At 45.4% G+C, this 17,617-nt stretch overlaps 1 protein-coding gene across 1 annotated transcript; it reads right to left on the bottom strand.

The window, feature by feature from the left end:
* Positions 1-309: 309 nt before the first annotated feature.
* Positions 310-14,100, bottom strand: LOC120734890 (zinc transporter 6-like). The gene is made up of 4 exons (XM_040033994.1): positions 13,883-14,100; positions 12,820-12,866; positions 11,571-11,657; positions 310-1,443 (listed from the first exon to the last, which is right to left on the bottom strand). Exons 1-4 carry the CDS (start codon positions 14,064-14,066, stop codon positions 1,306-1,308), a joined length of 456 nt encoding a protein of 151 aa, XP_039889928.1. The 5' UTR covers positions 14,067-14,100; the 3' UTR covers positions 310-1,305.
* Between the last annotated feature and the right edge of the window lie 3,517 nt (positions 14,101-17,617).

Here is a 17,617-nt window from a genome sequence, read left to right on the forward strand (position 1 = left end):
AGTTACTGTCCCTCCACACATACGACTCGGTTCTGCTTCTATGCCCCATCTTTGTTTACTTTTTCCCACCGAGGCTTCTAGACTTCTGATTGGCCAACATTTCTACACGCTTAGGAATATATCGGCACCTGTTGCTTTGGCATGTTCCTAGCAGCGTTTTCCTTCATTTCTGTCTAAATACAATTAGGGAGTGTGTCTTTACATGCCAGAAAAAGGGGCGGAGCCTGGACTGGAATCATGAGCTGCACAAACGTTGCCCAACAAACACGAATGTACCGGACGCCACAGCGTGAGCGTCGCTGTCTTTTCCTCAAAGGGTGCATCCATAAACACAAGCACGTGTCGTACTTCCTCGTAACCTGGGTTAAAGTTGTGTTTGCTGCTGAGGTCGGAGGAGACTTCCTCGGTGCAGAGGACTGTCTGATAGCGTTGAGACCGGCCCGCTGTCCGCGCCCGTTGTTCTCCTCGGGCCCGAGTATCGACAGCGGTGTCGCCTTCCCCTGTTTGTTCGATACCTCTGTTCTCTGCTTCCTGTCTGTGCGACACCCGACGCCACCACCCCGTGTGTGTGCGTGTCTCAGTGTGTGCGTGTGTCTGATGCCGCAGTATTTGCAGGCAGAGCAGGGGATAAAGTTGCATGTTGTTCTTTTCATGGCAGCGTTTTTCAGAGCGATGGATCCCTGAGAGGATTTAATGTTGGTGGGCATACACGGGCCTCGCTGACCATAAACACGCCGCCTCACCCTGCGGCTGGAGGCAGACGGAGCATCAGCACAAACACTAAATAATCAAACCTGAGCTCGTAACACTCACACGAGTTTAAGCTGTGACAACCGATATTTCAGGCTTTTGGAAATGTTTCTCTCCTCGGCATCATTCCCACCGATCTATGAATCCACCAACCTGTGAGCAGACGTCTCCTTCCCATCTGCACAGCTCTGAGACTGATTTAAACCTGTCTCTTTCATATACAGCGAGCAGAGCTATGAGGTGGAACGGCTCTGCTGTGCTGCTGAGTTTGGAGAGGAAAAAATAAAGTGTGCCTGTCAATATGACAGATGTGTTCTCTGTGTTGTAGCACCGGAGGGCGAAAGCAGACGCTGTGAAGGACTCTGTTTCTTCAACGTGCCCTTTAAAGTGCAATATTTTGACTGAGGTGACCTCCCCGCCGCCGCCGCCTCAGACACACGCACACAGCAGCATCGGGATCAGCCTGACCCCCTGCGGCGAGACGATCCTGCCTGTGTTTGTGTCTGTGTGTGTGTCAATCTGTGTTTACGGTGTGTCGACAGGTATCTCTGCCGGTTAACATCCGAGACTCCGAGAGTGTGTGTGTGTGTGTGTGTGTGTGTGCTCACCCATGCTGTTGGTGGAGCTGCACCACATCAGCAGACAGCCGGTGCACAGCAGGTTGAGCACCCCGAACAGCAGGATCCTCCACGACTGCAAACGACAACAAACAAACAAGAAATCCGTCAGAGAGCGGCGGCTCAAGCTCCGGGTCACAAGCAGTCCTTTAATCAGCATCACATCGACGAGAGGCACGAGGGACTTTACTTCACTCATAGTGCTGAAGAAATGTTTTGAAGCTGTTTTGAAGCTTTTTACCGACTGGGATGGATCAGTGTGGTTAACCATATGAAGCAGAACAGATACAATCATTTTAAGTTTATTTGCACACGTGAGGTAAATGTTTTTCGAACATGCAATAATAACAAAAAGGTTCATAAGCGAGCAGGAACACCAGCACTCCTCAGACAGCTTTACATCCGGCGAGCAAGGAGCAACGTCAGCTGATCAGAGTCAGGCTTTGATCAGCTGACCCTCAGTAAACCAAACAAAACTCAGAGTGACACAAGAGTTTTTTTTAAATACATTTTTTGAGGCTTAATCACGTCTCAACCACTCACCACAGACAGCTCTCCTCTAACAGGCAATCAGAGCTCCAATCGGACTGGGAGCTGCTGGTTTTGGCTCTCGGACGGAGAGGGTGAGTTTCCCACCTGCAGTCCCGCCGCTCTGAGCTCGGTGAGATTTAAGTAAACGCTCTGAGTGAACGAGGCTTGGCCTGGTGGCAGGACACGCTCGCTGAGGTCTGAATCAGAAACACGAGCCCAGAGGAAGGTCACATTCAGAGCAGGAAACGGGCTCGGTGATGACAAAGAGCAGCTCTGCCCGTCAGGAACATCTGCAGGGCCGAGCCTCTTATTCCAAACAGAGAAATAAACGAAGCAGAACACCAAGCGTATACAGCGCTGAGCCACGCCTCATTTCTTTAGATTTTGCCTCTAAGGAGCCAGGCTGTCTTGTAATTCTTAAACAGGTCTTGAGAAATAGTTCTCCTGATTATCTGAAGGTATTTTTAAGTTGTTCTCTGGACATTGGCTGCTTTTTCACTCATTTTCAGTGCAGTCCATGTACTTGATCATTTTCACCGCAGTTTCATGTTTGTTAAACCACCTACGACTCATTCAAGCAGAAATAGCTTCAAACTCAAAGCATGAATCAGTGTTATGTCTACACACAACTGAGCACCTGTTACCAGCAGGTGTTTCCATTTCTTTAGTAGAATCTATGAAAAATGCCAAAATCTGACATAAAGTAGTATTTTTGCACCAACAAGGTGAAAAAAATTAGCTGAAAACTTGGCATATGGAGCACAAAAGAAGAATTTCTTCTTCTCCTTTTTATTTACAACAGATCAGAGATGACCTGGACCTTCAGCTGATCGTCTACTGTTGACTGAAGCCTCCTCAGAAATGTCTCGTGAAAGGGTGGCTGTCAGTATTTCCATGTATGTTTGCATGTTTCAATAAATTACTGCATCTATTACTGCAGCAACACATAAAGAAGGGCTGGGTCAAGACTTTTACACAGTACTATGCTTCTTAGCATTTAATGATACGCACCAGCAGACCCGTACGCAGCATTTATAAAGACATAAAATAGGCCCTAAAGCAGGCCCTTGTGGAACTCCATATGTCATGGTGGCTCAACTTTACCTGAGAAAGCTACACCAGTGTTAGCTTCTGTCCTCATGTGTGGTTTGTGTTGGTAACCAGTAACGAGGCGACATTAGTGATTACTGGATGTTATTCCCAACAGGAAACCTTTGTGATTTTTTAAGGGAACATCCAACTTGACTCAAAGAAAATCCTGCTATTAAACCAATGTCTTCCTTCTCTTACCCCAACCAATCACAGCAGATGGCCCCGCCCCTCCCTGAGCCTGGTTCTGCTGGAGGATTCTTCCTGTTAAAAGGGAGTTTTTCCTTCCCACAGTCGCCAAAATGCTTGCACATAGGGGTCATATACATTTTCTCTGTATGGTCTAGCTTACAGTATAAAGCACCTTGAGGCGACTGTTGTGATTTGGCGCTGTATAAATAAAACTGAATTGAGAAGATTTCACTTTTAACAACAGAACAGCTGACCAAAGTGCTGTACAAAAACAAAAGTCTGGTTAGCTGATCTAAGCTGATCACGGGGCGACCGTGGCTCAAGAGTTGGCAGTTCGTCTTGTAATCGGAAGGCTGCCGGTTCGAGCCCCGGCTCGGACGGCCTCGGTTGTTGTGTCCTTGGGCAAGACACTTCACCCTACTGGTGATGGCCAGAGGGGCCGATGGTGCGATATGGCAGCCTCGCTTCTGTCAGTCTGCCCCAGGGCAGCTGTGGCTACAACTGTAGCTGCCTCCACCAGTGTGTGAATGTGAGAGTGAATGAATAGTGGAATTGTGAAGCGCTTTGAGGGTCTCGAAAAGCGCTATATAAATGCAATCCATCATTATTATAAGAGAACTCGACGGCACGTGAGGGTGAAGCTCGCACAAATAAGAAGGGGCAAGAGACGCATTCCTGTTGTCTGCATAAAGCTTTGTTGTTACAATTTGTTTTACAGCCTTTAGTTAACAGTCAACAAAAGAAATTTAACTGCGTCTTCCTACAATGACAAGTAAAAGATCTCAATCTTAACTAGAGCAGGGCGATATGGCCAAAAATATTTATCACGATATATATTTGAAAATTTGCGATAACGATATAACTGATGATAAAATTGATGCGAGACAAAATACAACTCCACAACATTACTAGCGCAAAAAGACAACCTTCCATTTATTTCCACTTAAACAAGAAGCTGGTTTTTATGTACATTAAAGCTTTATAAAAATGTAACAGTGCAAATGCAAATTCCTTGCTGAAAGTTTAACCAAAAGGCATTTCCAGTAGAAATGGGCTGACATATCCTGAGCATAACCATGTATAATATCCACTGAAGTTAAAAAGAGGTGCTTTGCAACATTAAACTGCAGTGTGCAGTACGTATGTTTCGGACCATAAGGTGCACAGGATTATAAGGCACATTAAGCGAAACAAAGCAGTCAGATAAATCAAACTTTATTAAACTCATTCTTCTTGCTTCCTCCACTTCTGTACCATTGATTCATTAATGTTGAATTCTCTGGCAGCTGCTCTTTTCCCATGTTGTTGCAGTATATTAATGACTAACCTTGTATTGTGGATGGATTATCTCAGTTGTTCTCCTGACTGAAGTTTGGTCCGTTTACAGCATCCTGCCATGCGATTGCATTTGTCTCTAACCATCAGGAACCTTCACGTTAACTTTTATAAGTGGAAAAGTGTTAGTGTTCATCCTCCAGCTTCACTGTTTATGTTATGCTAACATAGCTGTGTCGCTAGCGATCACGTAGCACATCATTATATACCAGCTAGCCCAACTTCAGTAACCCTACAAACGTCACTGCTGTTTAGTTTCCTGTCTTCATTTATGTTGGAAGTGATAGCAGAGCTGTACGTTTGATTTTTTCCAGAAATCTCAGTCAGAACATGCTATATCATGCTTAGGTAACTAGCGAGACTAGCGAGCTAACTTCCGCTAGCTTCCTGCTAACTTCTAACTCCGTTAAATGTAATACATTTTGTTTTCATGGATGCCTGGAAGTTAAACTTCATAGTTACACCTGGTAAAGCAGCAATGCTGATCGTTTTATTAAAGATGAAAGACTTTAGACAGTTTTTAACTCTCAGTGATGCTGCAGTGTTCGTTTGACCTGAAGCATATGGAGTTTAGGACCCAGATTACTCCCAGATTTAAGAGCATCTTAGTCCGACAAATACGACAATAACAACGGCCGCTTGCATGTTCTGCAAAAAAATGTGCTTTGTTGTGTAACTGACGGACAAACACCAAACCAGTTCCACATCACTGAAGTTGCACCATTTTTACAAACCAATTCTGGTTCATCTGTTTCACTCAACAATCGGCCATGTGCGTATGAAAACAAAGGCACTGCGCATGCGCGTTTTACTCATATTCTATTGCGATATTTCATTTTCCTATCGTTGCCTAACATTATACCGGTATTACCGTGAAACGGTATATAATATGGCCCAGCCCTAATCTTAACCTTAATAAAAAGCATTTTTTTAAAAAGCACATAAGGCGCATTTAAATCTCTGTGGGTTTTATGGGCAAACACACAAAGGTGACACAACTCCAACAGAGTCCGCAGGTAAACGTTCAGTGTTTTTACTGTGAGTACAGCCCGTTCCCTCAGCCTGGATGTGCAATCAGCAGAATTTTCAATGAAGAGAAAAAACCTTGAGTCCAGGCTGCGTGTGCACGTGTGTGTGCGTGCACGCCTGTGTGTGTGCGTGCACGCCTGTGTGTGTGCGTGCACGCCTGTGTGTGTCAGAGGGGAGAGAAACGAGAAATGGAGCGAGGCGGACGAGCGACTGTGTGTTTGTGTCCTGGCCTGTCACTTCGTGTTGGAGTCATATGCCGTGGTGGGGAGCGCCGAGTGCTGTGAAATCTACAATTACTGTGGTGTGCTGTGTTATGACAGCGTTGGGGCGTCTGGTGACAGCACTAGCCAGCGACAGGCATGGGAGACCTTCAGTGTGTGTGTGTGTGTGTGTGTGTGTGTGTGTGTGTGTGTGTGTGTGTGTGTGTGTGTGTGTGTGTGTGTGTGTGTGTGTGAGAAAGACAGAGAGTGTGTGCAAACACAGAGACAGCACTCGAGCCAAAACACCCCCCCACCTTCGCTTCCCTCCACGTATGCAGAGCGCCCAGGGGAGCGCGCACAGCGGCCACATTGCGACGCTCTGCTGCCCCCGTTTGTCCGTCAGCGGCCTCGCCCGGCCGTCTGGCGGCAGCGTGACGGCGTGCCAGCATATTGAGGCTACATGTGACACTGGAGTGACAGAGGGTCAGTCGCCAGGTACTGTATTAAAATCCCGAGTCGCTGCTGATGCCAGGCGCATCACGGCATCACCACGCAGCGCCAGGCACATGTGTGTCATCGTGGCAAGCAGAGGTGTGACTCACACCAGTCTCGAGACTTTGTGCAGAGCGGGATTGTGGGATATTTTTTTGTGTGTGGCGAAACCCACCGAGGCTCGCTTTAGGTGGCAATTAAAACACAAGGAGTGACCTCCGATGACCTCGGTGTGGCGCTCAGACCGCGCCGACAGGCCTCGCTGTCTCCAGGGTGGCAGTGTTCTCCTCTCAAAATAAACCCACTTACATAATGAAGCGGCGGCGGCTGCAGACGAGTTTTCCCCGCTCGTTTGAAGCCTGCCAGCCGCTCCCTGCCGCCCTGCAGTCGTGTCCTTCCCGATGTCCCCGTTCAGCTTCGTTGGGACGTTTTGCTTTCAAAACGTCGATGCAGCTCCCCAACCCTGTGCTGAGGGAGAACTGCAAGAAGCTTCCACTTCTTCTTCCCAGGTCTAAAGTCTCCTCCTGTGTTGGAGGAGGATCTCATCAGCGTCATTCTCAGTTTCTCCAGCGGGTCTGTGTGGCACAGTGGTCCAGTGGTTAGCGCCGGTGCAACAGACAGTCCAGGGTTTGAATTCGGTCTGAACACAAGCACGTTCAGCTAAACTTGTGATTCTAAATTGTCTGTAGGTGTGAATGTGACTGGTTGTCCATCTCTCTTTGTTAGACCTGTGATGGACCAGCGACCTGTCCAGGTGTCCCCGCCCCTGTCCCGCCCTGTGTCAGCTGGGATTGGCCCAACCCCCCTCAGCTGACGTTTGGTTCGTTTTCAGTGTCTTCTTCCTGCCACGTGATGTCGTTTGTCTTGACGAAGTTCTGAAGATTTTTTTTTGGTTTTGAAGCCCTTCAGTCTCAGATGCCGTCCGACGGTTATGGGGCTGCAGTCGGCACCAGTAACGGCCTTAGTTTGGGTCGAGGATCAGCCAGTGTCTCAAAAGACAGCCAATCAGATCCTCCGGCTCAGTGCTGGTGACATTTTTTGGGGTCTTCCACTTGATTCTTTTGTTCCATAACCCTCAGGATCCTTTAAGAAATTCCAAATGACCGTCTCACTGCGTCCCTCTTTATGCAACACGACCACGTTCAGGGTTTGTTTACCTTTGCCATCAGGACTACCTGACAGAACATGACAATGAATCCACATTTTTGCACCGATTTAAAGACACGTGGTCCTAAACCTTTGATCACCTGTTTCGATTTAAGTGTTGTTTTCAATAAATTGCTCAAAAAAGTTTCTGTCTCACTCACATTTCTTCTTGTTGCATGTTGAAGCTCTACTTGGAACCTTGTTGAGATCCAAAAATGCAAAATATAATTTTGTTTTTTTGTTGTCATTTTTAAAGTGGTTTTAAACTTTTGATCAGGACTGCACCATCTCTCTGGCCAACTACCATTACATTTGAACTAGCCTGACTTCAGTGCTGCTGATTTTCCTCCATCGTTTTAGAAATCCTTCAGGCAGCACTCCTTTAAGTTCTGCTCCTTGTAAATCCTTGTTTTAACGTAGTAGCTGGGAGGAGAGCCGCACTGATCGCTGAATGGGGCCGTTTTTAACGCTCAGTTTGTCTGATGTCAGGAACTAAAAGAAATGGCTGCGAGCAGAACATACAGCTGGAAGTCTGACAGTAACATAATCACACAGTCACATCCGTTTCTGTAGGCCTGCAGTATTCTCCTGAGCAACAGGTGTCGCCACTGAGACGATCCACCACACATATGAAAGGAAGATTCGAAACTAGAAGCAAAGCCATTAAAAAGTGTTTTTATTTTTAACAGAATGTTTCATCTTTTTGAACATCTGCAGCATGTCGGTCTATAAAAATCTGAATCTGTGAGCTTCTGAATGGATGTGTCATTAACACGCTGGTCAAAGGTGACACGATCGTACACTCGCGTCTTCAACCAAGAGGCGCACCACCAACCGAAAAGACATCAAAGTAGCCTCTCGCAGTTGTGTCCTTGATCCAACACAGCTGATTTAAATGGCTAAATGACCTCCTCAACATGTCTTGAAGTTCTCCAGAGGCCTGGTAATGAACTAATCACTTGATATAGGTGTGTTGACCCAGGGTGAGATCTAAACCCTGCAGGACACCGGCCCTTCAGGCCTGGAGAGGTCCACCCCTGGTCTACATACTACTCTTTTTCCATCATCACACACAGCTCGCCGTTTGTGCCTCTTTCACACGAACTCGTAGTCAGACTGGGAGAGCCCGCGCTGACTTTTCCAGTTGGTAACCACCTTTATGTGACCGCTTGGCTGACATTAGGAAACAAAGGCCATCCCCCAGCCGGCGCAGGATGCGCGTTCACTTTCAGGCACATTTAGGCAGCGAGAGTCTGACGCCGACTTCGTTTCACAGACCTAATGTCAGCATTTATGGCGTGAAACCTGCAGATTTCAGCGATCAGTAAAAATATCTGCATCGTGCTGATAAAACCTCAAATCAGATGTTGACGAGCTTTATTGCACAAACAGGAGATGTAAGCGGAGACTGGAGGCGAGGCGCTGAGGAAGCACGTCTCAACTTTTGCTGCTTTGAATCGCGTTTGGTCGCTAAGCCGTGTACGACACCGCGTAATCCAATCCCGGGCTCTACGGGGAGGCCGGACCCCCTGCTAGTGCATCACCAAAGTGGATTATAGCACAATAACACACACACATGCACACACACACATTTAATCCTTTCACATTCATTACCATGCCTTCAGTGTTTTTGCTTTTTTTGTCCTGTTCTGAGACATTTTTAGCTCCACATCTGTGCCTGTTTTGTTTTGGCTCTACCTTAGTTTTTAATGCACTGTAATTGCATTTTTATTTATAAGCAGGAATCAGTACAAACTCTGCTTCTGCTCCTTGTTTTTATGTTGTTGTTGAATATTTAATTTATGTGTACGGGGGGGAAATCGCAGAACAAGAACCCTCCCTGGGATTTAAAGTCGTGTTGCAGGAAGGGCGAGAGATGCTGACGAGACGCCTACAGCAGGCGGCGTGAACCGGAGGCTGCAGCAGGAGCCAGAAGCAGGAAAACCAGGCATGAACACAAGCCTCGTGTGCGATGTCTGAAGCACTAACATTTGCACTACACAGCTCCTACCAGCATTTAATTCAAGCTGCTCAGATTTAGGAACTTTCAGACGATCTGAGCTCTGAGCGAGGACAGCTGGGTTTCAGTGAGAGTTAAGTGAGGAAGGAGAGTTAACCAAAGGACCACTCAGTATATTTATTCCATGTCACCGTTTTGTTTTGTTTTTTTTATACACTGGGATTATTCTGCTTGTTACAGCTGGAGAGGTTTTCATATTTTGTGATGGACTGATCCAACTTTTTCCCGTTGTCCTCCGATACTGCAGCTTTGGGAATCGGTTGACCCCGAGCACTGATCTGATGTGTGTGTTAAAATAATACCGGGGCCAAGTCCTCACCTTTTCCGTGGATCCAAGTTTTCAGGCCGTGATGATGATTCAGGCCCGGACGCTAAACGCTCACCTACGAGCCCGGCCTGGCCTTAGAGATAAGCGGAGGAGTTAAAAATAGATCCGCTGCTCCTTCGTGTTGAAAGCGAGCCAGCTGAGGCTGCTCAGGCGTCTGCTTTGGATGCATCCAGAGCGCCTCCCTTTGGAGGTTTTCTGAGGACATCCAGCTGGGAGGAAACCTCGGGGTAGACCCAGAGAAAGAAACCCAAACCTGAGCGTGATAAAAGCGTGTTCCCATTTCTGCTCAGTCTTTCTTTCCCTTTTTATTCTCTGGCTTTTAAACCGCACGAGTTCTAATGACTGTTTATTCACTTCATCTTTTATTCTTTTAGCTGCACAGCACCTCCCGTTTCAAGTAGAACTGAAAGGAAACTTCAGAGTTAAATGTGCCCAGATTTGGTCACCGAGCAGCGATCTCTGCTGGAAACGCCGCTAATAAGTCAGAGGTGGTGGAAACTTCACGGGGTTGATGGAGGGTTGTTTTAAAGGCCTGGAGTTTGATGTTAAAGGATTATCTGGATCCAGACCGAGCGTGGACATCGACCAAATGAAGTGACAGGCTGACGACGATCACCCACAGAGACTAGCCGCCTCCTGGTGTGGGTGATCCTGGTGAGTGCGTGCCATTTGCTTTTACAGCCTGTGATTTGGTCATTCGAGGGCGAGTAGGAGTGACACAGGAGACTTTAAATTAAAAACACATAATATATCCACACATCCTTTAATCTGATGACCTCTTCACTCAATTCAGCACATACATGCAGACTTTGGGAAGTCCACATGGATCTCCCTCTTTTTCACACAGACTGTTCACCTACATCAGCCACAGCTGAAGTAAATATCACTCAGACGGAGCACAAACACAAACTCAAAGGTTTCACTGCCAAAAATCTCGCTCCTGTGTGTTCATATGTTCATAGAAATGAAACCTTACACTCAAAGTAAGCCTGATCTGCGATAAGGTGTGTGTGTTATTCCCAGTGAGTTTTTACCATTGCAGTTAAAACACCCAGCGCTGCATGTTCATATAAAACAACTTTCAGTCTTTTTTTTTTAATCTACGGGTCTTTATGATGTCAGAGAGAGAGACTCATGTGCAGAAGCCCCACCCACCTGCTTTTCAAACCTTATTTTTCCAAAAGCAGCCAATCAGAAGAAAGTCTTTGGAGGAAGGAGGAGCTAAAGCAGCTTGTTTCACACTGGATGAACTGAGAGTGCCGTATAAGAAAAATTATTCTGAGCTGTTAATCATGCAGAGCTCACCACAGGGCTGTTTGTACCTGCCACGGCTCATCTAGTGTGGAACAAATAATAAAAGCTGGTTTCTGAACAGATTTTGGTGATTTTGAAACTGCACAGAGTCACAGGTTGACTCATCAAAGTTTGAGGGAAAGGTTTGCTACTAAAATCCTAAATTCTGCTCGGTTTAATCTTCCAATCAGAGGGAATATTCTAAACTTTAACCAAAAAGCAGCAGCAAAACAGATGACAGCAGGAAGCAGATGAACGGAGGCTCTGCCGGCGCTCCGAGGACCTTTAACGAGCTAAAGAACGTGAAATCAGCTCACGAATGACGGTGTTTTCCTCTGAGGGTTTCATCCCTGCTGGAACACGGTGACCTTTCAGGAAAACAGGATTACAGGAGGTGTTTGGGCTGGGCTCGGCGTATGACACACAGCGTCTAACCAGCTTATCGGGATTATAACGTGAGGATCCTTCAGATGATCGCCGCTCAGTGAAAACGAGAGGAGGCCAAACAACCAAAGCCCGGAGAGGACACGACATGTTTCATCACTTACTCGTCTGTCTGAGGACACCAGCCTGAACTCCTGCAGAAGCTTCCCAAAGATGGATCTGTGCGTCTTCCTGAACGGGTGAATAGTCCCCTGAAAATTCAAAGCACACGAGGAAGAGCCATCAGAAGCAAAATAAAAGCCCTTGGTCCGGCTGTCAGTGAAATTAAACTACGATCAGGTCCAGAAGAGCGGCAGGCAAACATTGACCTACACCGCCACCATGTGGTCGCGTGTTGTAGCACATTTATTTCAGCTTCCTGATAACCTCAAGAACAACTTTATTCTGAGTTTGTAACACTGAAGGAAAATAAATCACAGTGAAGTCGGCTCAGTTTTCCATCCTGGGTCAGATCCACGAAGCCCACTCTGATCTTCATGGGCTGGACGAGTGAAACTTTGCCTTCTGTCAGTGTAAACAAGTTTAATTACACATTTAAAATCCCTGCTACATGTTAAGAAAACAAAAAACACACATCTCAGCTTTTCTTCATGAGACACAGATTTGCTGTAGAAAATGGAAAAATGTCTTTCTGTAAAATGTTAATTCTAACATTTAATTGTTTATCGGTCACTTTGGTGCAGCATGAATCAGCCATGAGCTCTTTATCAGCAGGAAAGCAGTAAAACGCCTGAAAATACAGTTCAAAGTTCAGACGCCCTCCTTTACATTTTCCAAAGCTTGGAGACATTTTCCAGGGAAATGTGCAGAGACGGGCTGACAGATTCATGCAGGGAAAGTGTCACAGCAGCACACGATGACTGCCTGGCCAAAGCAGCACTCACATTAGAGGCACTGAGAACGATCAGACCAGGGTTTCAGCTAAAATTCTGCGGATTTTAAAGAAGACAGAAATGTTTTGAGGTGACACCAAATTGAGCCTAACAGTTTTCAGCTTTTCGATGTCGTCAGATGACGACTAATAACTCTGTAAAACCCAAGCGTGTGCTTAAAAACAGCTGAAACCCAGAAAAACAACACTGCAGAAACTTTACCCCAAAGAGTATGTTCATTTAAATATTTAATATCTGCATTTTTCTGACAAATGACTGTTTTGCATCACACATGAAAGCCTTAATTAAAGCTTTGCCTGCCTTCTTTCTACAAGTCCTTTGTTCCAGTTTCACACTGGAGAGAATTTCTCTCTCTCTGTGGCCAACCCTCCACTCCTCGGAGTTTGACTGTGTTTGAGCCCATGTGGACCATTGGAGACATAAGAGAGAAACTATGACTGTGAAAACTGAGGAAACTCACCAGGACGTAGGTGTCGTGCTCGTGCTTCTTCCTGTGCATCGGGACGTCTGTGGACGACAAAAATCAGTCAGTGTGTTACAGCACAACTACAGAAGGACTCAAAAGTGTGATTACAGCCTTATAGGACAGAAACGTTTGTCCCGTCTCAGGTTTTCCAGGTTTCCAGCTTTTGATTGACTGGGTCACAGCTGATGTGGTCCTCGATGCCATGCACCATCACTAGTTCTCAGAAGAACTACATTTTAAGCTGCAGCACATTTTTCTGCTTTGCAGCCTCCGTTAACTCATCAGAGCTGCACATAAACCAGTTCTCCACCTGCTGCAGGTGCTGATCCTTCATCTTGTTCGGCAAAAGGGTGTTTTTGATCCAAGTGGTTGACAATTTTAAAGATTTATCTGATTATTCATAAGAGGTCCAAACCGATATTAATACACTGAGCATGTTTCAGCTGATCTCACATCAACCACGAGACAGCAGGACATGAAAAGATTCTTCCATCCACTGTCTCCTCCAGCTTCTCCATCTAAAAGGAACTAGTTTCCTATAAAATACCTGCACACATACTTCACAGGTGTAGCGAGCAGATATTAGTGAGTCTTTCTTTAACAATAAGATGAAATGGAGCAGTTACCATCAGGTTCTGCTGACTCCAGTAGAAAGGTGGCCCTAACCCTGGAGTGTGAGCCTGTCGCTTTTACAGCTGTGCTGGTTGTTGCTGGATCCACCAAGAAGGACCAAAAGAGTCACGTTAGGCTGATTATTTAGCAGCAACACGGGAGCCGGTGGAGGACTCCTGCTTCACCCTTTTCCATTAAAGGAGATGAAGCAGGAATGGTGGAGGAGTGCAAATACGCCGTTTAAACGTTAAACTGCTTTCTACGAACTGATTATCCGGATACAGCCCTCACCAAAAAAAGACGACAGGTCTAACTGACTCAAACCGGCCGTTAGCCACGGTGCTAGTGTCGTTTCAGCCGGTAAACAGCCGGTAACTAGTCGGTAAACTCCGGAGCAGCTGATTGAATACGTGTTGTTAGCCGTTAGCCTGCTAGCATAACAAACCTGAATCCTTGATGTTGAGGACATCCACCGACACCATGTCCGGTTTATCCAGCGGCCCCACCTTCCTCTCCGTCACCCCGGACGGCACCACGTCCGGCTTCGGGCCGAACTTTCTCGGGTAAAAGTCCCCGGCATTGTGATAAGATAGACCCGAAGACGTGGACATCATTCCGTCCATCGCCATTTTGGACTTCCTGTTCCCATCAGTCTGTTCTTTCTTTTGGTTGCGCCGCGCATGCGCCACTCCACCAATCAGCGGAAGCGCTGAACGTTTACAGATCAACCTATGGAAGACCATTTGGGCTAAGGCTTTTTTTACATATAATTTAAAAATTGAAAAATTAGAATTTAAAAACTGTTACTGTTTGCTCCAAGTCCCGAGAAACTGAAAGACAGGGCATCCTGCGCCAAATCAAACATGTTACAATGGAGCATGACGAAGGAAAAGCTCGAGTGTAGAGGTGAGGGTAGGGACAGCAACTTAAGAAAACACAGGCAAATAGAAACACGCTGCAAAAGTGCACAAAATACAACAATTTTTGGTAAAAAACAAAAAACAAAAAAACAAAACAATATCTGGCGACATAGTAACTTAACGGACCGGATGCGGAAGTGACAAGCTAACAGTAAACAGCAAACTCAGTGTGGTCCTTCATACATTTCGGTGCCGGTCGGGTTCTTTGAAGAGTGGGAAGGCAGTCTTCAAAGAGTTTGAAGACTGCCTTCCCAGAGAGGTTGTGAAATGGGACAGTTTAGCCCACGATGCGCTGCCCAGTTTACCTAGCAACCAAGACATTAGCCGCTGGAAACATTTTATCATCTTATTTTGACTGATTTCACATTGGTATGTGATATATCTGAGGCGGAGAGACAGTCATTTTAAGATTAGCTAGTTAAAAACAACAAGCTAATATACTTCATGAGACCATTGTCTATCACACTTTGGTAATTTAATGTACATATAATATGTCAGACATTACATTTATTGTATTAAATTAGATGAATTCAATTAGAAAATTTAAACCTGTTTCAAATACCATTTGAGGTGCAGTTATTTCTATTTCCTATCACTTTGTATCTTGTTCATCTCAAAGACAAATATCCTTTACACTGTATATAAGGATGCATTATCTATGAAAGAGATAAATATTGTTCTTTCAATATATGGTACCCCTACATTTGTCTGAAAGCTTACCTGTATAAAAAAAAAGAGAAGAAAGAGAAAGAGAGAAGGGAAACGTGCAGGACAGACAGAGAGGTGACGGGCTCAGGTGGTGTACAGAACTACAAAAACAGCACAAGGAGTACTTCCTGTTTGTGTTAGTATTAGGGCTACTAAATAAGATGAGAGCTACATGTTCCCCCACTGGCCAAGCGTCTGGCTCCTGTGAATAAACTCGTTTCTCCTTAAAACAAACGTCGGTTTAGCTCGACACCACTAGCAGAACCAGCTTAGTGTAATCGACCCTGATGTTTGTGCATCACTGTAAAAGTGAAATTCAGCTGAGTGTTGCCAGCATGTGTGTCGGCGTCACATGTTCCGTTTTGGGATATTCTGCCATTATTTATCTATAACATCGTAACCGCTCTGTAAGGTTCATGTCAGTCTGTGAACGCCATGCGTCATAAAGGCTTTAAAAACAAGTGGAACCTGAACTGCACTGAGATCACTAATGTCACGTGACTTTGCCAACATTTGTATCTCTACATAAATCAGTGAGATTAAACGCAGTACACACTTTTAGAAGTTTACTCTTTGGCTGTCGGCCATTAAAAAACTTATCCACCGCCACACTTCCATCAAATCACTTTCCCAGAAACACTTCTGATTTCTTTCCAGATTTTTTTCTTTTTCCTTTTGCAGTGTTTTCCCATTTCTGTTGTGTTTTATGTGCTTTTGCAGAGTTTTCTATTTGCAGTTCGTTTGGCCTCTGAGGGCCACCGTGCATTCAGGTCTCACAGGCAGTTCAGCAGAATACTGATATATTTGATATATTTTGCACTTAAAAACCAGATTCATTGATAGAGCCCGATCACTGCGCTGTGTGCGGCTTATTTAGTGAGTGAAGCTCCTGAACAAACGTGCCGAGGCACGTTTGTGATTCAGCTTTCTCTGTTTGCCTGATTGCCCTCTGCAAAACCTAACTAAAACTTTCACCACCAGGGGGCGGCGATGTGACAGTAGGTGTTTTATCTTCTCCTTATCCAGCTCAGGGTCACCGTGAGGTCACAGCCGGATGTTGAAATAATTTCATCTTTAAAATCTTGATATTTAACTTTAGCTAACCTCAGTTTTCACAAGACACAAATTCTACTGATTTCTCTTTCTCATAAAATTTATGCCAAAAATATTAATAGTATAAAGTGGCTAATATTTTTAAAAAGTTTTGCTAGATGTAAATATTTTTGTCCATGTTGCCACTGAGCAGCGTCCTCTTCTCTAACATCAGTCTGTGATAGTCTGATGGAGGATTCCAGCTGCTCAGCTTCGTCCTGTTTTTCCTCGTGATGCTCCAGATGTTCCAGATGGCGGGCCGGTTCAGCGGCTTTTCTCCTACGAAGCCGTGCTGCTGGAATAGATGCAGTCACCTGTAAAATCTGCCTCCAGCTAACAACGTCTTGTTGCCATGAAATAATAAAACATGTCAGTTTGAACATTTCATTTGTTTTGTCTTCTATTGTGAATAAAATCAATGCATTCTGTTTTTACTCACATGTCATGCGAACTTACAACTTTTTGAGAATTTTGATATAAAGAAATAGTAAACTGAGATATGTTCATACTTGATAAACGTCAGCCAACACCTTTTCTGTCACTAATCTGTGTTCTTCCATTTTACTCAAACCTCTGCTGCCTTTTATTTACTTTCTAATCGTGATTATGGCGATCAGTAAAACTCGGGAACAGGCCTGGCATCATTCTGATGAAGTGAAATCATTCCCAGCAGAAACAGACGCGTCTTTGTAGGTGTTTGAAACGCCAGCAGGAAAAGTCAGCAGGGTGTAAAATCATTCATTAATTAAACACTTTAAGAGAAAGACGAGGAAGTGTGACGGATTCAGGCGTGGAAATGTGTGTGTGTGTGTGTGTGTGTGTGTGTGTGTGGAATCTGTGGTTGCTCCTTTGCATGGAGCTGAATGGAGTTTTTTGTTTGGGACAGTTTGCAAATGACACCGTGAGGCCCCGATCACCACTGTGGCCGAGAGGGGCCCCGGGCAGAGAGCCAGGATGTAAGACAGCGGGTGAAGAGGGGAGGGGGAGGGGAGTTATCTGAGGACAGCAAAGAGGAAGGGTGAGGGACCAGAAGAACAAGCGAGCGATTCAGACTTGCAGATTCTTTTGTTTTTAGACCAAAGGTATTTTTCTCCGTCCGGCTTCATCTCAGAGCCCTGAAGAAGGATCTGCTTCTGCCACATCTGCTAACCTTCAGAACAAAAGTGCCCCGGTGCAGCAGGGATGCTGCTGATTGTTTGAGCTTGTAGATTTTGGTTGGCTCTTTGATGCAAATCAAACTAAGACGTAGCATCACCGAGTTCCATCTTCAGTCTCTCTCCTGATTTTTCTGCTCTACGTGACCCGAAGAGAAAAAGGTTGCGAGTAAAACCAGCCGGCTCAGAACTTGTGAGATGAAATGTCTACAGAGAAAAAGACACAAACACGCAGATGATGGGAAAACACCCGAGATCAATAAAAATGGAAATGTTTGATTTTTATTTTAAAGGTTTACAAATTTA

This window comes from Simochromis diagramma, unplaced genomic scaffold, assembly GCF_900408965.1.
Source record: "Simochromis diagramma unplaced genomic scaffold, fSimDia1.1 OVJJ01000176.1, whole genome shotgun sequence".
Lineage (NCBI taxonomy): Eukaryota > Metazoa > Chordata > Actinopteri > Cichliformes > Cichlidae > Simochromis > Simochromis diagramma.

What these genes read in the sequence shown, in the direction of transcription:
- LOC120734890 (XM_040033994.1), bottom strand. Translation starts at nt 14,066, where the DNA reads ATGGCGATGGACGGAATGATGTCCACGTCTTCGGGTCTATCTTATCAC. An exon ending in CCTCAACATCAAGGATTCAG is followed by an intron (nt 12,867 to 13,882) that starts GTTTGTTATGCT and finishes TGTCGTCCACAG; the next exon opens with ACGTCCCGATGCACAGGAAG. An exon ending in TGGTGTCCTCAGACAGACGA is followed by an intron (nt 1,444 to 11,570) that starts GTAAGTGATGAA and finishes TGTCGTTTGCAG; the next exon opens with TCGTGGAGGATCCTGCTGTT.